We start from the raw sequence: 24,519 nt of genomic DNA, 5'->3' as shown, positions 1-24,519 counted from the left end.
TACCAACATTTTTCAGAACTTCTGCTTACTTTCCACTCGATTCTAAGCCGCAGGCGGTTTTTTGGATTACAAAAACTGGAAAAAAATCTGGCTTAGATTCGAGTAAATACGGTAACCAATGAGATTCCACAAAAAATAAATAATGAATAAACTGATATTGCTCACCTGACTGGCGGTTCATCATTGACATGCCTGATAATAAAGTTTAACCCTTAGCTTTTCATTTAAAACAGTTAATTATTCTCATTCAGAACTGAGTGATAATCTTGTATAAACACAGTAAATATGATTTGGTTAACTGAACACTCATTTGTGCTGCTAAAAAACATTCAAATTGTATGTGTAGTACGAGAATGCAGTGGAACTTCAATTTTACATTCTGCAAGATTACGTTTTTCACGGTCCTACACCATAAATTCATAGCCCCTGTGAAAGAGCCAAATAAGATCAATGCTAAAAATTCTCTGATTTTACATTTCTTCCTAGTAAGGTTTACCTCAATTCTAAGTTGTTACTCGATGTCTCACTTGACTTCGTTGCATTTTCTTGCTATTGATATTTGATGTGACTGAACAAGTTATAAGTGGCACAAAAAGACAGTTGTAAAGAAGTAGGAATCTAAATTTAAAAAAGTAAAATGAAATAGACATTTAGCTGAAAGTTAGGACAAAAGCATAATTTAAGCATGCACTGTTATAGTGGTGTGTCAGTAAGATGGTGGATGCATATGTAGTCTGTGCTGAGAGGGACAGAGCATACTTTACAGCATCATCATTGTGCTCTCTGTTGCTGCCCCATGACACACTATTCAGCTGTAGCCTACCCTGGTAACTGACAGCACTGTTGTAAGCACCACAATGGGCTACAGTATAACTTAAGACCCTGCCTAGATATATTTGTGCTCTTATAAAACTGTCACTGTCACTTCTCACATAATATTTCTAATTGTTGCATTATGCCAACCATAATGAACACCAAAGTGGCTAAGTATCTTCACCATACCTACTCTAACATGAAAATCAATGATAAATGTTCAATCCTCACCCCAGAGTGTTTACTACAGTCAGATGAGGAAGAATGCCAGTGCTGCCTGGAGTGTCATTTGGTACACTGCCCATTGCCACTCCACGTCATCCCACCAGCTGTTTGCTTATGTGCATACCCCTGTAATATTCTTCTCGGTGCTGATGTCTGGTGGACTCAGTGCAGCGTTAGAGGTACACATTTTGTTAGTGTGTGTGCTTGAATAAAAAATGTACTTACCTGAGAGAGAGGCTGAAAGGAAAGAAAGAAGGGTGAAAGAAAAGGGCTGCCAACATTTAAGAAATGGGTAGAGTTATGGGAAAGTTGTCCAGAACCATGATTGTAGGTGCTGCACTGGATGACATTTGAAAACTTGGGAACCTGAAGTTGGAAGATAGGGTATTATGCAAGATGAACATTATTGGGGGGGGGGGGGGGGGGGAGAATCACACACAAGTCAATAAGAGTGGAAAGCTAAGTGCATTATTTATGACAGACAGGTGAGGGGGAGATGGGGACAATCAGACATGCCAGAAAATAAAAGATCTAGAAGAATAAAAGGGAACAAAGAAAAGAAACTGTTACTAAAAATAAATGCAGAGACCACAGAAGTTAATGTAAATTTGGGCCAGGTGGGTGATTTGTGGGATGGAACGGACACTGAGGTCACAACTGTCTTGTTGGAGAACATGCTTTGCAACAGGATACTGTGTATCACTCTGTGTATGTCCATTCATCCTAACTGATAACTTAGTGGTAATCATACCAATGAAAAGTACAAACGTATTTACAGAACAGCTGGTACACGGCATGCCATTTCACAAGTGGCTCTCCTTTTGATATGTTTTGTCAGTTACAGGGCTGATATATGTAGTAGGAAGTTGTCACAGGCACATCTTAACTTAACATTGGGGACCATCACAGGGGCACACAGCGGGAAGCTGTAGGGTGGGAAAATAGGTGCAGAAAGAGCCTAGGGTCTGACTGGTTATTAAAGAGATTATATTTTTTTGGGGGGGAGGGGGGGGGAGCAAAATGGCAGACAAAATGGACCTAATTTCAAAGCATGATTTTAGGAAGTCAAAGCCTTGTGGCAAGTAGCTAATTATTACATTCCAGACTAGGATTTTACTGACTAACAAGGGGTGTAGTACTAAATTGTTTTTTGGAGGGATCAGCATTACCAGAATTAGATGTGATGGAGTGGAAAATATGCTTTTGAATTCAGCTGATGGGATAATTATGTGCAGGGAAGGTTGAGGTGAGAATGGTGGTGCATTTTTCTAAAGAGTCTGCCTTGAATGTCAGATCTGTACGTGAGTGAATGTTTGATTTGAAAGAGCTGTCAAAATGTAATTTCTGTTGTTCGTTTGTGGGTTTAATGTGAACAGAAATGTTTAGCTGACATTCAGTGAGGATTAGGTCAACGCCAAGGAAGGTGGCATGAGATTTGAAATAGAGCCAGGTGAAATTTAACTTGGGTAATGTATTTCGAGATTCCAAAAATTTCAAGAGGTCAACTTCACCATGGGTCTATATGGAAAAGGTGTCATTTATGCTTCTAAACCAAACCAGGGGCTGAAGGCACTCACCAACTGGACTTCTGCCTTGATTGATCGACACCTATAATTCAAAGACTCCCCTCCAATATTAAAGATTCCAACCATTACCTAGATCATGTGAAATCTGCCCATCGCACTCCCACCATACATGTTTCTTGTCACCATTGATGCCACCTACCTGTGTACCACCATTCCACTCAGATGGTCCATCTGTTACTGAGTATTGCCACAACCAGCACCCACCTGATCCCAAACCTGTGACATACTTCCTGCTCAACTTAATCAACTTCACTTATAAACAGCTACTCTACCTTTAAGGGGCAAACATATAAACAGATCAGGAGTAATCTCATGGGAATCTGGACGGCTCCTTCTTGTGCCAACCTTTCCATGGGCCATTAGGAGGGGGTTTTCCCGGGATGCATAAGGCTTCAGCCCCTGGTTTGGTTTAGATACATTGATGACATTTCTGCCAAACGGACTGTTGGCGAGGCAGGCTTGCTGAAATTTTTTGGAATGTCTAAATACATTCTCCTGATTGCCATTTTGCAAGATGTTACCTAAGCCTCACAAGGGTCAGCTACACACCCCTTTCACATTAATCCTAAAAACAAACAACAGTATTTACACTTTGACAGTTACCATCCTTTTCATGTCAAACATTCACTGATATACAGCCTTGGCAGATGCAAGCTATTTGTAACAATACACCACCATTCTCGCCTCAACCATTACTGTACAAAATTAACCCACCAGCCTAATGCAAAAGAAGATTTCCCAGGCTATCACATCAAATCCTAATTCTGCTGATCCCTCCAAAAAATAGTCACTCATTGTTATTGCGGTCTTGAAAATATCAGTCTGCTATTTCAACAGGTCTGTGATTTCCTAAAATCATGCCCATAAATGAGGTCCGTTCTGTCTGACATTTTGTCCACCACAACCTCCTACCACCTATATCAACCCTGCAACTGACTAAGCAGATAGTATCAAATGGAGAGCCACCTGTAAATTGGCACATGTTGTGTACTGGCAGTTGTGTAAACACACAGTATCGTGTTACAGAGTATGCTCTACAGCATGACAATTGTACCTCAGTGCCTGTTTCATCCCACACGTTATCTGGATTCTCTGTCCTGATACCAGTTTCTCAGAGCTCTGCAGAATGAAACTGGAATTACAAGATTTGCTTGGCTCTTGCCACCTACCTGTCCAAAATTTACATTAATTTCTGTGATCCCCACATTTGTTTTCAGTAACTGTTTCTTTTCTTTGTTGACTTTAATTTTTCTATGTTTTTTTATTTTCTAACCAGTCTATTTTTCTCCACTTCCCCCTCACCTCTGTACCACATATAGTGCACTTAACTTTGTGTGCTTATTGACTGTTGCACTTGTTTTTCAAGTAAGCCTGTCTTGGTTATAACCCATCACCCACCTTTAAGTTCTAAGCTTTTCAAATCTCATCTGGTGCAGGGACCAACAATCAGATCTTCCTTCTTATTCCACCCAGTAAGTCTCCCCTCACCCAGGTTCTGGTCGACTGTTCCTTAACTCTTCTCTTTTCCTAAACCTCAGCAGTCTTTTTCTTCATCCCTCTTCCTTTCCCTTCATTTGTTCTGCCAAAAGAAGGAGACAACAGCTCCAAAAGCTTGCAGATTTCCATATCTTTTATATCTGTTTTCTCTTGCCACCAGTAGCTGAGAAGATTTTTTTATCTGCCAAATTATATTTTCAAACATGGATATTTTTGTATGTATGTGAAGAAACTTGACAACAAGTATGCCCGCCATCACTTTCCCATGCAGTCCAAAATAGAGCCATTGTAAAATCCAAATGTCCCACAAATCATGGTATTGCATGATTTGGCCAGCTGGTCAAGTGGAGACCCACAATGAGGCCCCTTTCAAACTCTGTCAGGTGCTTATAATCTTGTCTCACATGACAGTGTAGCATCTCTTGTGTCCTTCATGGTGATCGCTCAACACCTTACACTGTTCACACCCCTCATATATTCTACCAGTGTATGTATCCTGCAGGCCATTCTACTTGTCAGAGAGCATAGCAGTACTGATAATTATTATGTATGATATATAAAGTTATATTTATGTTTGACCGCATCTTCTGGATGCATCACTTGTTTTGTCAGGCTGTGTATAAAAAATATTTGCACCATAGATCCATGAACTGCCATAAGTGCCCTTACTTCATTCATGTCTGTTACTTTGCATCTGACAGATAGAAAAGGATGTTGAGAAGTAAAATGAAGTTTATTTAAAAGGTCACGTATCTGAAGTTCTTTCTGAAATATTTCATCACATGGCTTTGTACATGTGGTTTTACATGAACGTCAGTTTGATTGTTCTTAAAAAAGAAAAAAGAAAAGAAAAGACTGTTCTGTATAGCATATAAGAATGCTTACTCTTTCCTTTTGTAGGTGAAAATAAATGAAAAAAAATGTCTTCAATAGCAAAGGAGTATATAAAAGCAGCACTTTGCACTATTAAATGTTACAGCTGCTGCCGCAATCAGGTGTGAAACTAGTTTCGGTACTCCTGCACTCTCATTTGGCTGGGAAGGCCTTACGTCTCAGACATGTGCGTGACAAGAAGGAGCTAAAACCAATTGTTAGAGATGATAGTTATGACTTCAACTACCAGCAGGCTCGCAGACTTCAGGAGGAAGTTGAATTCCTTCCTGGAGATGAGCTTGTCACTGAATGTGTGTACCAGACGTCCAAAAGGAAGCAACCAACTTATGTGAGTACAGCTATAATGAGATTATCATTATCAAGACAAAGTGTCATCTCATAAATACCATGTTCTACTTTTAGACACACAGGGAAGTAGTGATTGTATTGACATTATTGAATACTGTTATGAAATATAGTCATGTTAGATATCTACAAGAAATGAAATCATAAGCACAGTGGGAAAATCACACAACTATTACAGTTTTATTCCATAGGCTTAACCACTATCTGGGATCCTCAGTTCCTTTGATCTGATATATATTACATTGTAAATATTAACAATATTATGAGGATAGACTTATCATAAAGATGACACATTGAGTTCCAGAGAGGTACACTGTAAGACTGTTGTTGCACATTGAGCTTTCTGCCAAAGCCTTCTTCACAAAAAAAAGATAATTCATCCAAGCAAGCATACTTCATGCACACATGACTGCTATCTCCAGCTGCTCCAGTCAGAATGTTTAGTAAATTTTAGTGACACTGTTGTAAACATTAGTGATTACTACTCTGTATTATTTATTATTTGTGCAGTAATATATTGCCCATGGACGAGATGATGAATCTCATTGAAATTATTCACATCAATCTTCTTCTCCTTCTTCTTCTACTTCTTTACCATATGTAGTCTTGATGTTATATCTGTTGTGGTCAAGTGCTTCATAATTTCTGTCTCTTTCCACTAATATTTCTCATTGCTTGTTGAGAAATTATTTATTTATGACTGGCTATCTTTGTTCTCTTAATTTTTGAGGCTTCTATTTCAGTTATTCTCCTTTTTTTCTGGTAGTTTGATGGCGGTTGCCATTGTTTTGACATGTTCTTCGCTGAGCACAGATAAACTTTTAATGGCATGCATTCATATTAATATTTTTATATCAGTAGCATGCAAATTATTTTTTGTACTGCATCTCGTCTTGTCTGCATTATTGTAGACCAGACACTGTTTCTACAGATTATCATCTTCATCTTAACAGCCATTCTTGTATCTCATAGAAATTTGTAGAATTTCTCATCTATGTTATCCCTTGTATCACTGCTCTGTTCTAATCAGCTAAGGAGTTATTGTCTTACTGTTAAGCTATTCTTCAAGTTTATATTTGTGCTGGTTTTGTCAAGGCAGCTCTGACCACACTGCTGTGGTACATAAGGTAGTCTTTTTTTCTTTTCTCTCTCCATCAGTTTATAGATAAACATATCTTGCTTTAAAATAACTTCTGGTTTATGATGCTGACAAAGTCATTTGTTTTGTGTTTTTCAAAAGCTTAACGTTACGTCAGCTTCTAGGTTCATTGGCTGGATAACTGAATCATATTGAAAAAATTCATAATCAGCAGCAACCAAAGTGTAGTCTGTCAAAAAATTATGATTAGGAAACTTCTAAAGAATATGACATAATTATTCATATGATAAGCAGTGACATTGACCAAGGAATTCTGCTTTCTAAGCAAGTGTGAAACTTTATTCAGATATGATGGGACAGTAGAATCATGAAGATTTCATACGAGACTGCTGTGATACAGTGCCTTATAATAATGCAGACCAATGTTTTGAGTGATTCTTTAGATTCTTCACTGCAGTTTACATGTCACCAAGAGGTATTGAAGATTTGACAGTCCATCACATCTTTGGTATACAATTTTTGTGAATTAAGGTCAGGTGGCTTAACATAGGAGGAAGAGGAGATTAGTGTTTTAATGACCCGTCGACAACAAGGTCATTAGAGACGGATGACCCGTCGACAACATGGTCATTAGAGACGGAGCACTAGCTCGGATAAGGCAAGGATTGGGAAGGAAATTGGCTGTACGCTTCAAAGGAACAATCCTGGCAATTGCCTGAAATGATTTAGAAAAATCACGGAAATCCTAAATCTGGATGGCTGGAGATGGGTTTGAACCGTCGTCCTCCCGAATGCAAGTCCAGTGTGCTAACCACTGTGCCACCCTGCTTGGTGGCCTAGCATAAGACACCTGAAGAAGTTAACATTTGGTGTTCGTCCAGTTTGAATGTATATATACTCCTATCTGTAAAAATAGCCTACTTTCTGTAGCTTGTATAAGATTTCAACCATGCTAATTGTGGTACAGACAGAAAATTTGAACAACTCATTTTGTTCCAAACATTAATTTTCATGTACTTGTGTATATGTGCTACAGTGTGTATTAATGAATGAGACCACAAATAGAAGGATAACTGGAGCTGATTACATTTAGCAACATGGTTCTGGGAAGTTCTGAATAAAATATAGTTAATCAAAGAGTTGAGATGTAGAGCAGTCCGCAGGTACATAAACAAGATTGAAATCACAACTAGTGCTCAGATAACATTCTTCCTCAGAACAATCTTTAGATGGAAAAAAGTACAGGTAGATTGTACTGGCTAGCTATATTGACCTGCTGCTGCAGGCTTTGTTGGGCTGAGAGGATGAAAGAAATAAGTAGGAGGAAAAGAAGGCTGACAGCTGGGGGAGAGAGACAGCAAGGGAATGAGATAGCAATGTTGCACTGGTGAGCCTGCCCTGTCTCAGATGGGGGAGTTGCATGTGGTACATGAGGAAGTGGTGAGGGGGAGGGGGGTGGAAGTAGGAAGGGGGGGGGGAGAGATGAAGTGGGGGGGCAGGAATTGACTGATGGAACAATGTGTGGATGTAGATTGTGGAGTGGAGTGGAGTGTACACAATATAGAGATGATTGTGGGACAGGGGTAGCAGACATTAAGGCCAGGGGGATTGTGCTATCAAAGGATATGTTGGAAGGACAGTTCCCATCTACATAATTAAGATATGGTGGTATTGTGAGATAGCATATAGATGGCATGGGCTGTGAAAGAGCTATTGAAGTTGATTATGTTTTGCTCAGTGGCATGTTCTGCCATTAGTTAGTCACTTAATTTTTGGGAACTGTGGTGGTGGCCATTCTGTGGTGGTGGCCATTCATCAGGTGGACAGCAGGTTGATGGTATTTCCCATATAAAATGCTGTGCAGAAGTTAAAGCAGAGTTGAAATGTAACATACTATTTTACATGTTGCCTTGCCTCTGATATGGTAATGGAAATGGAAATGATCATATGGCATTGTTGGCCGGGAAGCCCCATGCGGGAGTGTTCGACTGCCATATTGCAAGTCCGTTTTAGTTGATGCCACTTTGGCGATTTGCGGGTCAACAATGATGAAGGACACAAAACACCCAGTCCCCTACCGGGAATCGCATCCTGGCCCCTTGTGTGGTAGGTGGAAACACTACCACTATGCAATGGAGGCAGACTGATAGGGTAATGCGTCTCTGTGATGAGGCAGGAATAGTTGTGCTGATTGGGTCCGTAGGCTAGGTCTTTTTCTTGGGTATTCACAGGTGACTAATGAGGTGAGGGGTGGAGCAGGTATGGTATCCAGATGGATCTCTCTCTCTCTCTCTCTCTCTCTCTCTCTCTCTCTCTCTCTCTCTCTCTCTCTCTCTCTCTTTCTTTCCCTGCTAGTTATCCCCAAGGAAGAACTATGCTCGCAAGATTAGCAGTGTATAGAGTCTTACCTCAACTACACAATGGCTTAACTACTCAACAACATGGTCACTGGCTAATTTTACTCTGTATGTTGGAATTATTTGTATTGTTGGGTTATTATTATATAAGTCATCAGTAAACAGCTGCAGTTAATTTTGAAACATGTACAGGTTGTATATGTAAAACTACTGACTTGTGACATGTCTGGTAAAATGTTAATATAAACAGGCAGTTTGTGTGTGTTTCTCACTGGACAGTGATAGCTTTACTTTTCCACATGATTCACACAATAATGATTTTGCTCTAGAAATGCATTTTGCAGAATGTCAGTGCTTCAGTTTATAATGTGAATGTGATTTTCGTGATTGCAGGGTGGATTCTCAACAAAACAAGAAATGTGTCTGGCATTTGTTCTCTATTATCCAAAAACAAATTTGGCTGCCTGTTACAGTATGACACCAGTAAAATATTTTTTTGAGACCTTTAATGTGAAGGAATTCTATGATGTAGATATGGATACTGTGGAAAGGATGTTCCTTAAAATTGACCAACCTGAAAATAGGTGAGTAAAATTTTAGACAGTAGTATAATTCAGAATGATAAATATCATAGGAGAGAGACAACCTAAGAACTTAAATGAAAAGTAGAAATTGATAAACGGAGTATATAAGTGAAGTACATTAAAAACACATCATCTTAGGAATTAAAGACTGTACAAACAATTTGGATGTTTCCAAAATAATATTAAACTAGTATAATCTCCTGACATGTTTGTGTTGTCTCCTTAAATAACTTTCAGAAACTGCCAGAATGGTTCTTTCAACAAATTCTATCAGAGTTCTTCCCTCACCCCTGACCATTAGAGTTTACTCCACCTCAAATGAATTTCTTGTATAATTTCCTATGTGCTATCTCACACGTCTTGCACCAAAGATGATAACTCCTGACACGTTTCTGTGTTCTTTAAATGCCTGTCTGTAGCAAAAACTTCATGTACTGTGACTACACACTTGCACAATATGCAGTTTATAGCCCCAACATTTAAACCTCATGTTTAGTACATATACAAATGGGACAATCCTTTCCTTGACTTTTGCCCATTCTGATTAAAATTCAATCATTTATCATTTTAACTGAATCAACTGTGGGTTCTTGGTGAAACATTGTAAATTATCTAAAAAAACACTGCCCTGAAACCCGTGCAGTAATAAAACTGTGAAACAAGGCAAAAAAAAAAAAACAGTGTTTGTTCAGTCAATCATTTATGTCCTTTAATCTACAAACAAAATTATTGAAGGCATTGCTGTTAGAAATGAGGTACAAATCATGAGCATTGCTTTCACAGTTTGAAACTGTGCTAGTTCTGTTGTGTGGTTGTGTTTGAGAGCTGCCATGTGTCCACTCTCTGATTTATCTCTCAGAGACTGGGTATAATCCTCACACATGTAACTGATAGGTTTGTGTACATGGGTGAGTTATGTGTTACAAGGCCTGTTGAGAGGTACTCAAGACATTTACCCTTGCATGGACACACACACTATCAGCAGAATATCATAGTCCAACTTTCTTACCACACAGCACTAGAACTTAAGATGTGACTTCAGCAGCTGAGTGACTGCAGCAGACATCAAAGGCATTGAAGATTTTGAAACCTAATAGTGGTTTTACATAAAAAGGAATACTAGATAAGGGGGGGCTGACTCGAATGACTTGTATGTGGTGAGGGGAAAGAGAGAGAGAGAAACTGTGCCTCTTTTTGTCTTTTTCTTGCATTTCTCACGCCATGAGAAAGAAAATCAACAGGTTGTATCATCTAATATGTTAGTCAAACACTATTGTCTTTCTGTGAACTGAAAGTGAGCAGGTGAATACCCACTCTCTCTACCCAACCATGTTACATGGAACAAATACAGTCTGTTTTCCAGTGTTATAATGGTCCTTCCAAAGTGTGCCTTTCACATGAATAACAACATGGAGCTCAAACACACCTGGGAGTATTTACTTTACAATAAATCTGTTAACAGTATGCAAAACACAGAAATTAGTAACTAATACTGTTAATACAAGAAATGCACACATAGTCTCTGTAAATCACCACGCACTGCACCGCACTGCTAGGTGGGAAACTGATTCTTAGTCATCCTGAATGGTAGGTGTGGTTTCCTTCCAGGAAAGACCACTTCCTCCACCAAAAGTGCTGCTTACTCGTCAGTTTACAGACAGGCTATACTTGTATGCTATCTTAATGACTATAAAGAATCTGCCTCGATTGCAAATAGAAACCAGATGTTGACCTAGATTTCGGCCCAGATAACCACACCTTCTTCAGAACACACTAAACTACAAACTGCCTAAAGAGGCATGGTCCGATGACTGGGTCAAAGGCGCAGGAAGTAAGGCTAAAACTATATATATGGGATAGCAAATTCCAGGGATGGTCAAAATGCATGCATGCAGGACAGACAAAATACCATAAGCTAGAAGCAGGCTAAAAATATGAGGGATGAATAACCCATTTTTCAATTACTTGGGGTCGGTGATAGTATTTGATGATGCTTGGAGAAGTGTGTAAAGTTACTTTATTAAATCCTAAGTGCTATTGTCCAGAAAAGGGTCAAATTAGTATGACAGGCATAATGTAATATCGTGAAAGGACATACAATGTCGCCTTCATTGCCCTTAATATCTAATGACCGACAGAGGTCATTTTGAATAGTGCTATCAGATATGTACCAAAATAGTGTAAAAAGAACCTAAAGCTAAACTAGTTTCTTAAAATCAGGTACTTGAGGTACTGAACCATGAAGCTTAATCAAATGAGGTCTGTGAATATAGTGTGAAACAGACAGACTACCTTTATGTTCTAATAGCTGTCGACGTGAAAGGTCAAATAATGTAACAGGCTTAATATACATGTGTGAAAGGATGTACATCACTTTCATCGCCCTTATTATCTATTGACTGACAGAGGTCAAAGTGATTAGTGATATCAGGTGTTACCAAAATGGTATGCAAAGTTATGTGTATATGTGTGAAGAGATGCACAATGTCACTTCAACGTTTTTTTAAAAAAGGCTATGGATTTATTACCTAATTTTATGCCAGAGCTCGGACTTGGAATGAATATGACTAAAAACATCCTTGCAACACCATATTCAACTTGGATAATTATAACTGAATGGGAATGGCAATTTGGACCATATTAGCGATGTTGGAGCTTGTAAGAAGTGCGAATACTGTGATCATGTACAAGACTCATTCATTATGAGGCGTTCAACGAAAGAAAAAAGCATGTGTATTGTATTAGTGTGCCCACATTTGTAAGGCCAGCTGCCATAACTAAAACTAAGGGAACTAGAGCGTGACTGAATGAATTGACCATCTGTGACACCAAGCGGTCGCATGAATGCATTGGCTATCTTCTACATCGTATGGTAGAATGTGAAGCACTGAGCCAGGGGATAAAACGTTCAAAATTTTTTTTTGTTTTTTAACTGGACTTGGTTGTTGAGGATGCAGTCTTTATCATACCATAGATGTTTAAAAATCTCCATTTCTTATAATGTGTCTAAGTTCATACCCTTAATTTTAGAATGAAGCAGCTCGGTACTGGCTAGGGGATTAGGCGCATGAGCCATTTGTACAAGATGTTCAGCGAAGGTGGAACCTCGCGTACTGTCACCACTTCTGGTGGGATTATGTTCCTTATATCTAATAGCTAGAGCTTGACCTGTTTGACTGATATAATATTTCGGACAGTCACCGCAGGTAATTTTGTAAACTGACTGAGAAAGTTTATCACCAGCAGAGTGTAAAGAGTGGATTAGGTTCTTTTTCAAATTATTATTAGTGGAGAAGGCTACTCTAAATCCATATGGATTTAGAGTCCTTTAGAATTTTATGGATTTAGAGACCTTTAGAGACCTTTGACCTGGTCATCAGATCACTTTCGTAATACATTTTATGCCAATCACATGGAAGAAGGCCATTTTTTCAATCTGCGCATGCGCGTTCCTTTCTCACATTCTCACAACCTATCTGCTGGTGCCACCTCAGTTTACCTGAGAGCCCGCAGCCCACCGATCATTGGCTGGCGTGAGGAAGCATGCTTCTGATGTACAGCTATTGACATGGTACTCACATACTGTTTATTTTACATTTTATGCAGGTCTTTTTCCCTTTTGGGCGTACTGTATTAATGTTGCCTCTTTAGGCAGTTTGTAGTTTTAGTGTGTTTTGAAGAATGCATGGTGATCTGCACTGAAACCTAGGTCACCATCTAGTTTCTATTTGCAATCAAGGCGGATTCTTTATAATCATTAAATTTTTCACGATTGCTGAAGCACTGCAAAGTAAAAAGTTCTCATGTATGCTATCTGTCTAATCAACTACTGTATGGGTCACATTGCTCTCCTTTAATGTTTTACTTCCACCACCATGCTGAAAACAGCGGGAATTGGATAAAAATTTTATAGTTGCACTGACAGTTACAGCATACCTCTAATTTAGATGAAAGATTTTTAACTATGTTTAAAAATATGTCATTAGTTACCATAAAGACACACATTCAGTTGCAGATAGGCCCAGTGAAAAGACTGTTACACACTGAGGTTTCAGCCAAAGACTTCTTCAGAAAAGATAGGAAAACACACACAAATTGACTCAAACAGGCATGCCTCATGCACACATGACCACTGTCTTTGGCCACTCAGGCCAGTTTGGTCAGAGTGGCCAGATATAGCTATCATGTGTGTGTGAGGTGTGCCTGATTGAATGAGTGTGTGTTTTCCTTTCTTGTCTGAAGGAAACTTTGACTGAAAGCTCAGGGTATAATAGTCATTTTTATCCCTGTCTGCAACTCAATGTATCATCTTTATGGGATGTAGCAGACTATCCTTTTTGTAATTGTTGACATTCCAACCAGGACTTCCCATTGTTTAAAAACATGTCTATTTTTACAGTGTGTCACAACTCCGAATGAGGGCTTCAACTACAACAACTACCACTACTACAGCACCAACATTCCCCGTCTTGGAATCTGATGTTGAGCTGGATGATGAAGCTAATGCTCAAGCAATATCTGTACTGAAACGTATGCGTGGCTTTACAGAAGAAGGTGTTACAGAGGGTGCGGATGAAGGTACAGGTGGACTTTTTGGAGAGCTCGTTATCCGTGAACCTGAAGAGTTTCGCAATCGGTCACTTGTTGCACATCTTCAAGATTTGCCATGGTCTGATCCACTTTTAGCCAGTCCTGTTGAGCAGCGACTGTATGCTGGGAAACACATGGTCTTTTGTCGCACCAGAGAAGATGATCTTGCTATTGTAAGTATTAATGAGATTATGTCCTATTTGAAGTAAATATCATGCAAAAATATAGTACCAAAACTGACTGCTTGCATTAAATGCTTAGCCTTTAATTGTAATAACTAACCAAAAATTGGATGGATATGTACCCAGTGGAACCATTTTTGAGGGGAGGATCCTCCATGATGTATAGTCTCTGGAAAGAAACAGCAACTATTACACAGTGTACAGAAAACATAGCATAGGAATATGGATAGAAAGATGATTAATAAAATGCATTTGTCTATCAAAAGAGCAAAGTATAGAGCTTTCACCAGAGCAAAGCATAGAGCCTTCAACAAGTACCACAGAATCTTATCAAAATACCTTTCATGAAAGCCAAAGCAATTATGTTCATATATTGGGGTTGCTTTTGAAGCATTAAAAATAGTCTCATAAGTGATGGGAGCCACAGGAACCAGAATTGAGTATAGCAAAGCAGAAGCAGAAATCTCCAATTCTGCTTTCAGTCGTTCCATTACAAAGAGCCAGGAGTACTGTCCTTGTTTAATTCTCACACCCCTGCATAGATTAGTGCCACACATTTTAAAGTCAGTGGCATTGAAAAAAAACTAAAATAGCTAATAATGAATTATGTATCAGGTCCTGATGGAATCCCTGTCAGGTTATATACACTATATTCACCTTACTTAGCACCTCACCAAATCAATAATATACCATAGTTCCATCAGAGAAAAAAGTACAGGTCTTAAGCATCTATAAGAAGGATATCAGAAGTGACCCCAATATCACTGACACACATCTGTTGCAGAATCTCAGGACAAATTCTGAGTTCATATCTAATTAGTCTTGAACAAAATGACCTCTCCCATGCCAACCAGCAAGGATTTCAAAAACATATCTTGTGAAACTCTATTCCTGCTCTTCTTGTGTGACATCCTGAAAGCCATGGGTCAAGTCAGTCAGGACGATGCAGTATTTTTTGACTTCCATAAGGCATCTGACACAGTACCACAGCAGCACATATTAATTGACATATGATGATGTGGGAGAATCAAAATAACTTGACTGGAGAGCACATTATCTTGAATGGAGAGTCATGAACAAAAGAGAGGCACGAATGATCACAGATTTGTTTGACCCATAGCAGAGTGCCAGAGAGATGCTGGAAAACCTGAATGATCAGATGCTTGAGATTAGGTGTCAGCCATTCCACAAAAGCCTTGTTACAAAGTCTGAAGAGTCAGTATAATGTGAAGAACCTGGGAATAAACAACAGCCTCTTATTAAATGTCATGAAGGTAAGAATAGACTACAGACCAAATCCAATCTCTTAAGCTACCTGTCTCTCATAGCCATAACATGAAAGCAAATTACAGTAGACCTTTTCAAATATGAGAAATATTTCACAATACATACAGAAGATGTGTAATAAATCTGTAGTGTAAGAGAAGACTTTGTCTGAATACAACAAAAGAGCAGTAATGTACTAACTAGAGCTAAACATTGTGTGTGTGTGTGGGGAGGGGGGGGGGGGCTTACTTTTTTGGGGGGAAGGAAAGCTGGAGGGATACATGATGACACATTTGTGGCTTTTGAAGCATTAAAAATAGTCTCATAAGTGAAAAGAAAGGGCCAATAGAAAAATTATAATCAGTTTTCGGAAATAAGATGTAATTGGATAGGTAAAAATCGACTCACCAAGCAATGGCAGGTGAAAACACACACACACACACACACACACACACACACACACACACACAAGCAGACATATTTAAAGGCAAATATATATATATATTAAAATTTGCAAGCTTTTGGAGTCAGTGGATTCTTGATCTGGCATAAGGATTGAAGGAGAAGGGGCGAAGGAAAAAGGCTGGTGAGGTTTAGGAAATAGCAAGATTTCAGAAAAGCCACCCAGAACTACAGATCAGGGGAGACTTACTGGACTGGATGAGAAGGAAAGACTGATTGTTGGGGACTGCACCAGATATGATTTGAAAACCTGAGAGCTTAAAGGTGGAAGATAGGATAATATCCAAGACAGATAATATTGACAAAACATTGTGCATGAGTCAATAAGAGTGGAAAGCTAAATGCATGGTGTGTGGTAAAGGTGGGGGGGAAATAAATGTATTTATCTATCTTTAAGGTCTCCGGTTTTCAAATCTCATGTGGTGCAGCCCCCCAATGATCAGTCTTTCCTTATCATCCTGTCCAGTAAGTCTGTGATTTGGGGTGACTTCTTTGAAGTCCTTTTCCATCACCCCTCTTCCTTCCATTCACCGCTGCTGCCAGGAGGAGGAGCTTGCAAATTTTAATACTTATTATGTGTTTTCTTGTGACACTGCTTGGTGAGTAGATTTTATCTCTCTCCAGCTACAAAATATAGAGAAAATATCAGAAGTAATGGCAGAGCCAAGAATAAGATTAAATTCTGTAGACATCTCTACCAAATCAATGAGAACAGGCTAACAAACCAAATATTCTTGTATTTTTGGAAAAAGAAATCAATCGTAGCTTGGATAATAGAAATCAATGTTGTTTACAAACACTGTAACTTCTTCAAAATTGATAGTCAGTTCAAGTCTGATGATGGTGTAGGAGACAAAAGCCAGTTAACCTGATTTAATTAATCATGTAGGACATAGGCGATATAGTGCTTTTCTTTTGTTATTATGTTATTCTGCCAAGAAGTGAGAGAAGAATCAGTTGCCAGCATCTCGTGGTCGTGCGGTAGCGTTCTCGCTTCCCACGCCCGGGTTCGATTCCCGGTGGGGTCAGGGATTTTCTCTGCATCGTGTTGGCTGGGTGTTGTGTGATGTCTTTAGGTTAGTTAGGTTTATGTAGTTCTAAGTTCTAGAGGACTGATGACCTAAGATGTTAAGTCCCATAGTGCTCAGAGCCATTTGAACCATTTGATTTTGAGAAGAATCAGTTAATATGAACTAAAAAGAAAGAACATATAAGAGTCAGAGAAAGCATTAAGAAACCTTTTTTCAGCAAAAAATGCTCTATTCAGAAGGCTTTCAAGGCAGAAGAAATAATTAGGAGAAACAATGTGGCAGAAGAAAAGAAACTGGGAGAAGATGAAGGAGTAGTGGAAAAATAGCAAACAACAAATAAAGAAGTGAAATTGAAGTTATGTGATCGTAGTTGATGAAAATAAAATGAAGAATAAGAAAAATTTGGAGGTTGGGGGGGGGGGGGGGGGGGCGAGATCAAGATTAAATTAATGATGTACTATTAATAAGCCACAGACAACAAGTAGATCAAAGAGTAGAGCTAAAAACTGAAAGGAAGTAAAGGGGGAATTATTTTTAAAATGTTACATTTGCATCTGCTGTTGATGACTTCATTTTCATCTTTTATTTGCAATATTTATCTTTTGCTCCTATTTTCAATGTGTAATGTACTTCCAGTTTTAAAATTTTAACCATTCGCTATTAAGTCGACTTGTGGCATGAAACTTCTTGTTGGTGCACTGGTATTTAAAGCAAAACTGTTATGGTCCACTACCATTTTCAAATTCTTTATCTGCAGTTGTGTGCCAATTGAGGGTGGTAATTGGAGAGCATTTGCTTGACTTAATTTTTTTCATGTACCATACTTACCCGAGTATAAGACAGCCCAAAAATAAGGTACCCCTCCCATCCACCCCCCCCCCCCTTTTTTTAAAGAGGCTCCATGAGAAAAATTTATTTTTAATGTATTATAACTAATCAGAATTACCAACTTTTATGAGTGTAAGGTGTCTGCCTAAAAAGTTAACAATGCATCTGTTTTCAACTTACACCATTTATTAATTGGCTCCATTTTGATAATACAAGGAGAAATAAAAATAAACAAAAAGAAATGGTTTAAATTAATTTTTATTCTCACTGTCTTTATTATTTACTGTCTTCTGTGCTGTCACTATATTCGTCGTCATCATCCTAACAGGACACCTGTCTTCCAAATGTATTGACATTTCTGAGGTTGTGGTTATGGTGGAACCAGAGAACATAATTTTTTTTTCCTGAACACATAACAGTTTTTGTTTCTGTACTAATGTGAGAATATTAAAATTTCTTTTGCTTCCAAACATATTAGCTACATAGAACCAGCAGCCCCCACACCTCTTATCTGTCCCATCATATCTTACAATGAGTGCTGAGGGTATTGCTGCACAAAATATGTAAGTACAGCACTGGCCCCAATCTAGACTTTTAGTATCTCCTACAAAAATGTATGGTATTATTGAATATTTGTCCTATTCCTAGTACAAATGGATTCTTCACTGCACTCGTGGTAGTTTCAGGCCAAATGGTGTCACTGTTACCACTCCAACTCTTATGTACTGCTGTGCTTGAACTGTAGTGAAACATGGATGACAATATCTTCTAGGTGCTGGTCATATGTTTCAATGACAACTACAATAATACATAAATAAAATATCACAATCACAATTCAGTCCAATTCTTGAGCTTTTGCTCTTCTTGTGATGTAGTGATGTCTGTTGGTACTAACTCCACAATGGATCTTTCCGCAGTTCAAGTACAAGAAAAATTTTGTAAGTTGGTGGAATTTAATGCTATTTCCTCCTGGATTTCACAAAATTGTCAATTTTCAAGCAGAGCATTAGATTGTTGTAGTGGCTAGTTCATTGCTTCTTGTGTATCCCTTGCACTAGTGCCATGAGTCAATTGTTGTGTGATTGTTTGTGCAAGATGAGTACTGTATCAAGTGCTTCAGTGTATTGGGAAATCTCCTGTCTATTCAGACAAAAGCATTGCTATGCCCTAATCTTTAAAATTCTTCAAAATAAATTTGTACAGAATCTCAATAGCCAAAGTATCATTTGTAAATGTAAGGTAACCTTTAACAATATTAGAGAAGGAAAGTTGCTACTCACCTTATAGCAGAGGCGCTGAGTCACGATAGGCACAACAAAAAGATTCACACAATTATAGCTTTCGGCCATTAAAGCCTTTGTCAACAATAAACACACACACACACACACACACACACACACACACGTAAATGCAAATGCAACTTGCACACACATCTGCAGTCTGAGGCACCTGAAACCACACTGCGAGCAGCAGCACCAGTGCATGATGGGAGAGGCAACTGGATGGGGGTAAGGAGAAGGCTGGTGCGGGGAGGGGGGGGATAGTATGGTGGAGGTGGTGGACAGTGAAGTGCCCGCAGTTTAGACGGAGGGCAGGAGAGAAGGTGGTGGTGGGGGGTGGTAAGTAGTGGAAAAGAGAGAAATAAAAAGAAATTAAAAGACTGGGTGTGGCGGTGAAATGATGGCTGTGTAGTACTGGAATGGAAACGGGGGGGCTGGATGGGTGAGGACAGTGACTAATGAAGATTGAGGCCAGGAGGGTTATGCGAACGTAGGATGTATTACAGGGTAAGTTCCCACCTGTGCAGATCAGTAAAGCTGTTATTGGTGGGAAGGATCCATATGGCACAGGCTGTGAAGCAGTCATTGAAATGAGGGATATCATGTTTGGCAGCATGTTCAGCAACAGGGTGGTCCTCTTGTTTCTTGGCTACAGTTTGTCGGTGGCCATTCATACGGACAAACAGCTTGTTGGTTGTCATGTCTACATAGAATGCAGCACAGTTGTTGCAGCTTAGTTTGTAAATCACATGACTGGTTTCACAGATAACCCTGCCTTTGAGGGAATTGGTGATGTTAGTGACTGGACTTGAGTAGGTGGTGGTAGGAGGATGTATGGGCCAGGTCTAAGGGATTGGGAGCAGGGGTCCTGTAAGGATGGATGAGTATGTTGTGTAGGTTTGGTGGATGGCGGAATATCACTGTAAGAGGGGTGGGAAGAGTAGTGGGCATGACATTTCTCATTTCAGGGCATGAGGAGATGTAATCAAAACCAAAACCCTGGCGGTGAATGTAATTCAGTTGCTCCAGTCCTTGATGGTACAGAGTTACGAGGGGAATGCTCCTCTGTAGCTGGACTGTGGGACTTGGGAGGTGGTGGTAGACTGGGAAGATAAGGCATGGCAGATTTGTTTTTGTACAAGGTTGGGAGGATAATTACAGTCAGCAAAGGTTTCAGTGAGACCCTCGGTATATTCCGAGAGGGACTGCTCATCACTGCAGCTGCGATGACCACGGGTGGTTAGGCTGTATGGAAGGGACTTCTTTCCACAGAAGGGGTGGCAGCTGTCGAAGTGGGGGTATGTCTTCAAAGGAGAATTAATTGCCATGACCAATTATATCCTTACCCAGAATTACCTCTCCTTTGAAGGCATTACCTACTAACAAATCCAGGGTACATCTTCAAGCACCTGCATGGCACCATCCTATGCCAGCCTATTCATGGGACATCTGGAGGAATCCAGCACTATAAAGCCATCATTTCACCGCCACACCCAGTCTTTTAATTTCTTTTGATTTCTCTTCTTTCCTCTACTTACCCCCCCCCCCCTCCCTCTCCACCTTCTTTCCTGCCCTCCATCTAAACTGCAGTGCTTCACTGTCCACTACCCCCACCACACTATCCCTACCCCTCCCCACCCCGGCCTCCTCCTTATCCCCACCCAGTCGCCACTCCCATCATGCACTGGTGCTGCTGCTTGCAGTGTGGTTTCAGTTGCCTGAGACTGCAGATGGGTGTGCAAGTTGCGTTTGCGTGAGTGTTTGTGTGGATGTGCGTATGTGTGTCTATTGTTGACAAAGGCCTCAATGGCCGAAAGCTATTATTGTGTGAATCTTTTTGCTGTGCCTATCGCGACTTAGCATCTCCACTATATGGCGAGTAGCAACTTTCCTTCTCTAATAAGGTAACCTCTGTATTAATCTAATAAACAATGCAAAAACATTGACCTCACCAACAGTAGTTTAGTCCAAGAGTATAAATCAGCCCGTATTTTTCAAATGGGAAAAAACCTCATCTTACAATCAGGTAAATATAGTACTGTCATTGCCTCATCGCTTTTCTGTTTATTATTTTCTTAGAACATATAAGTTATTTGTTATTAAATAATAATAAATTAAAGATTTTTTTCTTTTTTATACTTAGTACCTTCATTTTGCAAGTATTGTTATGTATTAAATAACTGCTATCTGAATTATAACTTAAAATCTTTTGACAGCCAGCTGATGTGTTCTCGTTTCCTAACCTGACGGATCTTCCATCTGCATCTGCGAGGTCACTGACACTGTGTCATGGGAGTACCAGACATCCCTTGCAGTCGGAGCAACCTAGAGGAATTGCTGCGCAACATATCCCATTGTCTATAACGATGCTGTTGCTTTTTATTTGTGCTCTACACACAACATGAGGTACCCATAAAAATAAAAAAAATCGTAAAGCTATGCACCAAAGCTAATTGATGACAAATATTGTATAGTCACACTTTATTTCTCTTCATGCAAAATGTATTCCTATGGGATGCTGTGTTCCTGTGTTGTTTGATATGCAGTTATTTGCAGAAACAGTTTTGTACTTTTGAGATGTTTTTAAAGTGAAAGATAAGTATGTTCCTTGATGTCTGTGGTTTCATGAAGAAGACTGGATGTAACCAAAAGTGAAGAACTCTGACCAAATTGCTGTTTGGGTACAGATCAAGTAAAGAATCATGTAATTAAAGTGTCAGTGTCACTATATAGTCACATATATCAGACCACAAGCTTGGCATTTGAACTACTTTCTTATGTATTTTTACAAAAACAGTTGATTTATATGTGAAAATTTGTTTGTGAAACACTGAAGACACTCAAGATGAGATTATCTTTGTGTGATTCAGCATCGCTAGAGAGAAATAATCTCGGAAGAACCAGTTACACTAAAATAATGTTAAAGAATGTGATTGAGATGCGATGAAAAGCCATCTGCCTTATGGGTGTGAAACATGAGTTCCTAAAAGTGCACCAAAGCTAAGTTGCATTAAAGGAATTAAAAAGTTGATTCTAAGCCCATGGAACATTAGCATTTGGTTGTCATGACATGTAACAGAAAGGAATCAGTTGAATTTAATTATGTTCTGAAAATATGAAAGTCAAGGCAAAGAAAATTCTGTAAAACTGTATTATCAGTTGTTTCATAGCTTAGAATGTATAGCTTGTCTATTTTCAGTTGATTTCTTTCTGGTACAAAATTGGAATATCATAGTCAGAAAGTAAGGTAAAGAGTACATATAGTTTAAATGTAGTAGACCACCAAAACCAAGGAAAAAAGTTTGAATTTCTTCTTAAGAATTGAGGGTGAAGAGCTTCCATTTTTACTGAGGAGGGTCCAAATATTAGGATGGCTCCTTTGTAGAGGACACAGGTGATTTCATCTCCATCCTTGTTGAACATTGTGATATCATCACTGGCAGGACACTGAACTCTTCTATCTTTTTAGAACAAGAGACTAAAAAAAAGCCCAGGATGTGTAAAACATTATAAATGGAATTTAAAGCCATGAAGCTCTTCAAGTTTTTTGCTTGGGGTGATGTGAAACTCAAGTTTCCTGTGTGCTTTTCTTTATCTTTTCCTCCCTTTTATGGGTCATGGTTATTTTGCATTCCTGTTGTGCAAGCCCCTACCATATAGCTCTTAGAAGTTAAGGGCAGTATTGACTTTTTTCTGATCATTTGTTATTTGTACCACCTTCTAAAGCTTTTTGTTTTATCCTTAGTTTATCTTTAACTCCTGAGAAATGAACTGTTGGTTTCCAAATTTCGAGATTCATTATACTGAGTTTTTATCTGTTACTGCAAAGAATTATGTTGGAGAGAATGTTTAGTTTGTACTGCCCTTGTCCTCATATATTTATACTATACTGACTTGGGTGCATATAAGCCATACCTCCTCTTTTTCTTCATAATTTAGAAAATATGAAGTTCTGTTGTCTGCATTACAGCAAACAATTTCTGCCAGGACAACTGTTACAACGAGTTTGATGGATGGGTGGCTAGTTTGAAGCAATGTTAAACTGATTTTGCAGTTGGTGACAAAATTATGCCTTTCTTTTGTTCTTTTGGTTAACAGTTGCTTAGTTATATAAACATTGGATTTACCTAACACCACATTTTTTTGAGGTGACAGAACTTTATGACCATCTCCTCTTACCATACTAATTAAACCATTCTGCCAATGCTGAGCTCATGTTTTATAATTACATTTTATTTTTGAAAAAGTTTTTATTGTAGAGTGATGTTCTTACTTTACCAAATGTTCATATTTATTTTCTATCACACAAATGAAAATCATTTTCCCTGTACAATTTTGAAGTATGATTGTTTAAAACACTGCCTACTAATTATATACTATCAGAAAAATATAATTTTGTATTGATGAAATTCTTGTGCTGTTATGCTAAGCAGTGTTAACTACAAAACATGTTCTCACCTGTGGTGATACTACAGAAGAAAAAAAATGTAGTTTTCTGTTGTACAAAAGCAAAGTAGTACGCTGTACTGTATATTATTAGGACTGTCTATTAATTTTTCAAATATGACTGTAATGGAACGTATTTTTGATTTCAATGCAAGGCTGTCCTCTAGCCAGTTTGTCATTGAGGAATAACTGTGATAAAACCTATTTGAAATGAATACCTCTGTAGTTATACTTTGTAAATAGAAAAAAATATTTATATTATATACATTTCCACAGCTTTGAGAAATTAAACTTTTAAAAAAATTATTATTTGTGTGTAAATGTTTTGTAATATTACTTTATATGTAATAAATATTTTTAACTATTCGAGACTACTGTTTTTCAGCAACATTACAAGCATTCCGAACATGTACACATTTTACACATTTCACTGGTGCAGGCTGCAATCCTCTCTGAGATGTAGTTGTGACATAATGTCATTTTCAAACATAATGTGTTTTGATTACACCACTACAAGTTGTTAGGTGACACAAAATTTTTGTTTTATATGTTGCATGCTTTCAGTTTTTAGTCAGTTTTGGAGGTAGTAATAAACTGGAATTAAGATCATAATATAATTTACACAACATACAGCCTAGGAAAAGTATGTGCCTGTATATCACAATCTTTCACTAAGTACCAAAAACTAAGCCTTTAGAAACAACATTGATTCTTACTGTGCCCACATTCACTATTTTTTATTAGCAAGAAGCACTACAGATATTTTCAGATTTATCACTGTAAAAAGTAAATGTGGAAAATAGCAGCTTTGGAAACAATGTTCAGTATATGAAAGCTGATTCCATTGGAACTTTTAAGTACAATGCAAGATTGCAGAAGAACACTTCTAAATGTGTATTCTGATGTTAGTACATTGACAAGAAAATTTGTTGAATATTCATAAAGTAAACTGCAATTATTTTGCTTTGGTTGGTGTCCACTATTCATGCAAGAAGTCATGAATATATATCTTTATGTATGTTCACAATTGAATG

At 38.5% G+C, this 24,519-nt stretch overlaps 1 protein-coding gene across 2 annotated transcripts in view; it reads left to right on the top strand.

Annotated features, from left to right (window-relative positions):
• The window catches only part of LOC126333165 (MOXD1 homolog 1-like), a 158,633-nt gene extending 134,842 nt beyond the window's left edge, over positions 1–23,791 (top strand). For both annotated transcript variants that reach the window (XM_049996717.1, XM_049996718.1), the window contains exons 8-11: positions 5,101–5,343; positions 9,210–9,400; positions 13,800–14,163; positions 21,256–23,791. In XM_049996717.1, coding sequence (XP_049852674.1) covers positions 5,101–5,343; positions 9,210–9,400; positions 13,800–14,163; positions 21,256–21,444 — 987 coding nt within the window. In that variant the 3' untranslated portion in view covers positions 21,445–23,791. The remainder of the gene's footprint in view (positions 1–5,100; positions 5,344–9,209; positions 9,401–13,799; positions 14,164–21,255) is intronic.
• The last annotated feature ends 728 nt before the right edge of the window (positions 23,792–24,519 follow it).

Source organism: Schistocerca gregaria, chromosome 2, assembly GCF_023897955.1.
Source record: "Schistocerca gregaria isolate iqSchGreg1 chromosome 2, iqSchGreg1.2, whole genome shotgun sequence".
Taxonomy (NCBI): Eukaryota; Metazoa; Arthropoda; class Insecta; order Orthoptera; family Acrididae; genus Schistocerca; species Schistocerca gregaria.
This window is presented reverse-complemented; position numbering and strand designations above follow the sequence as displayed.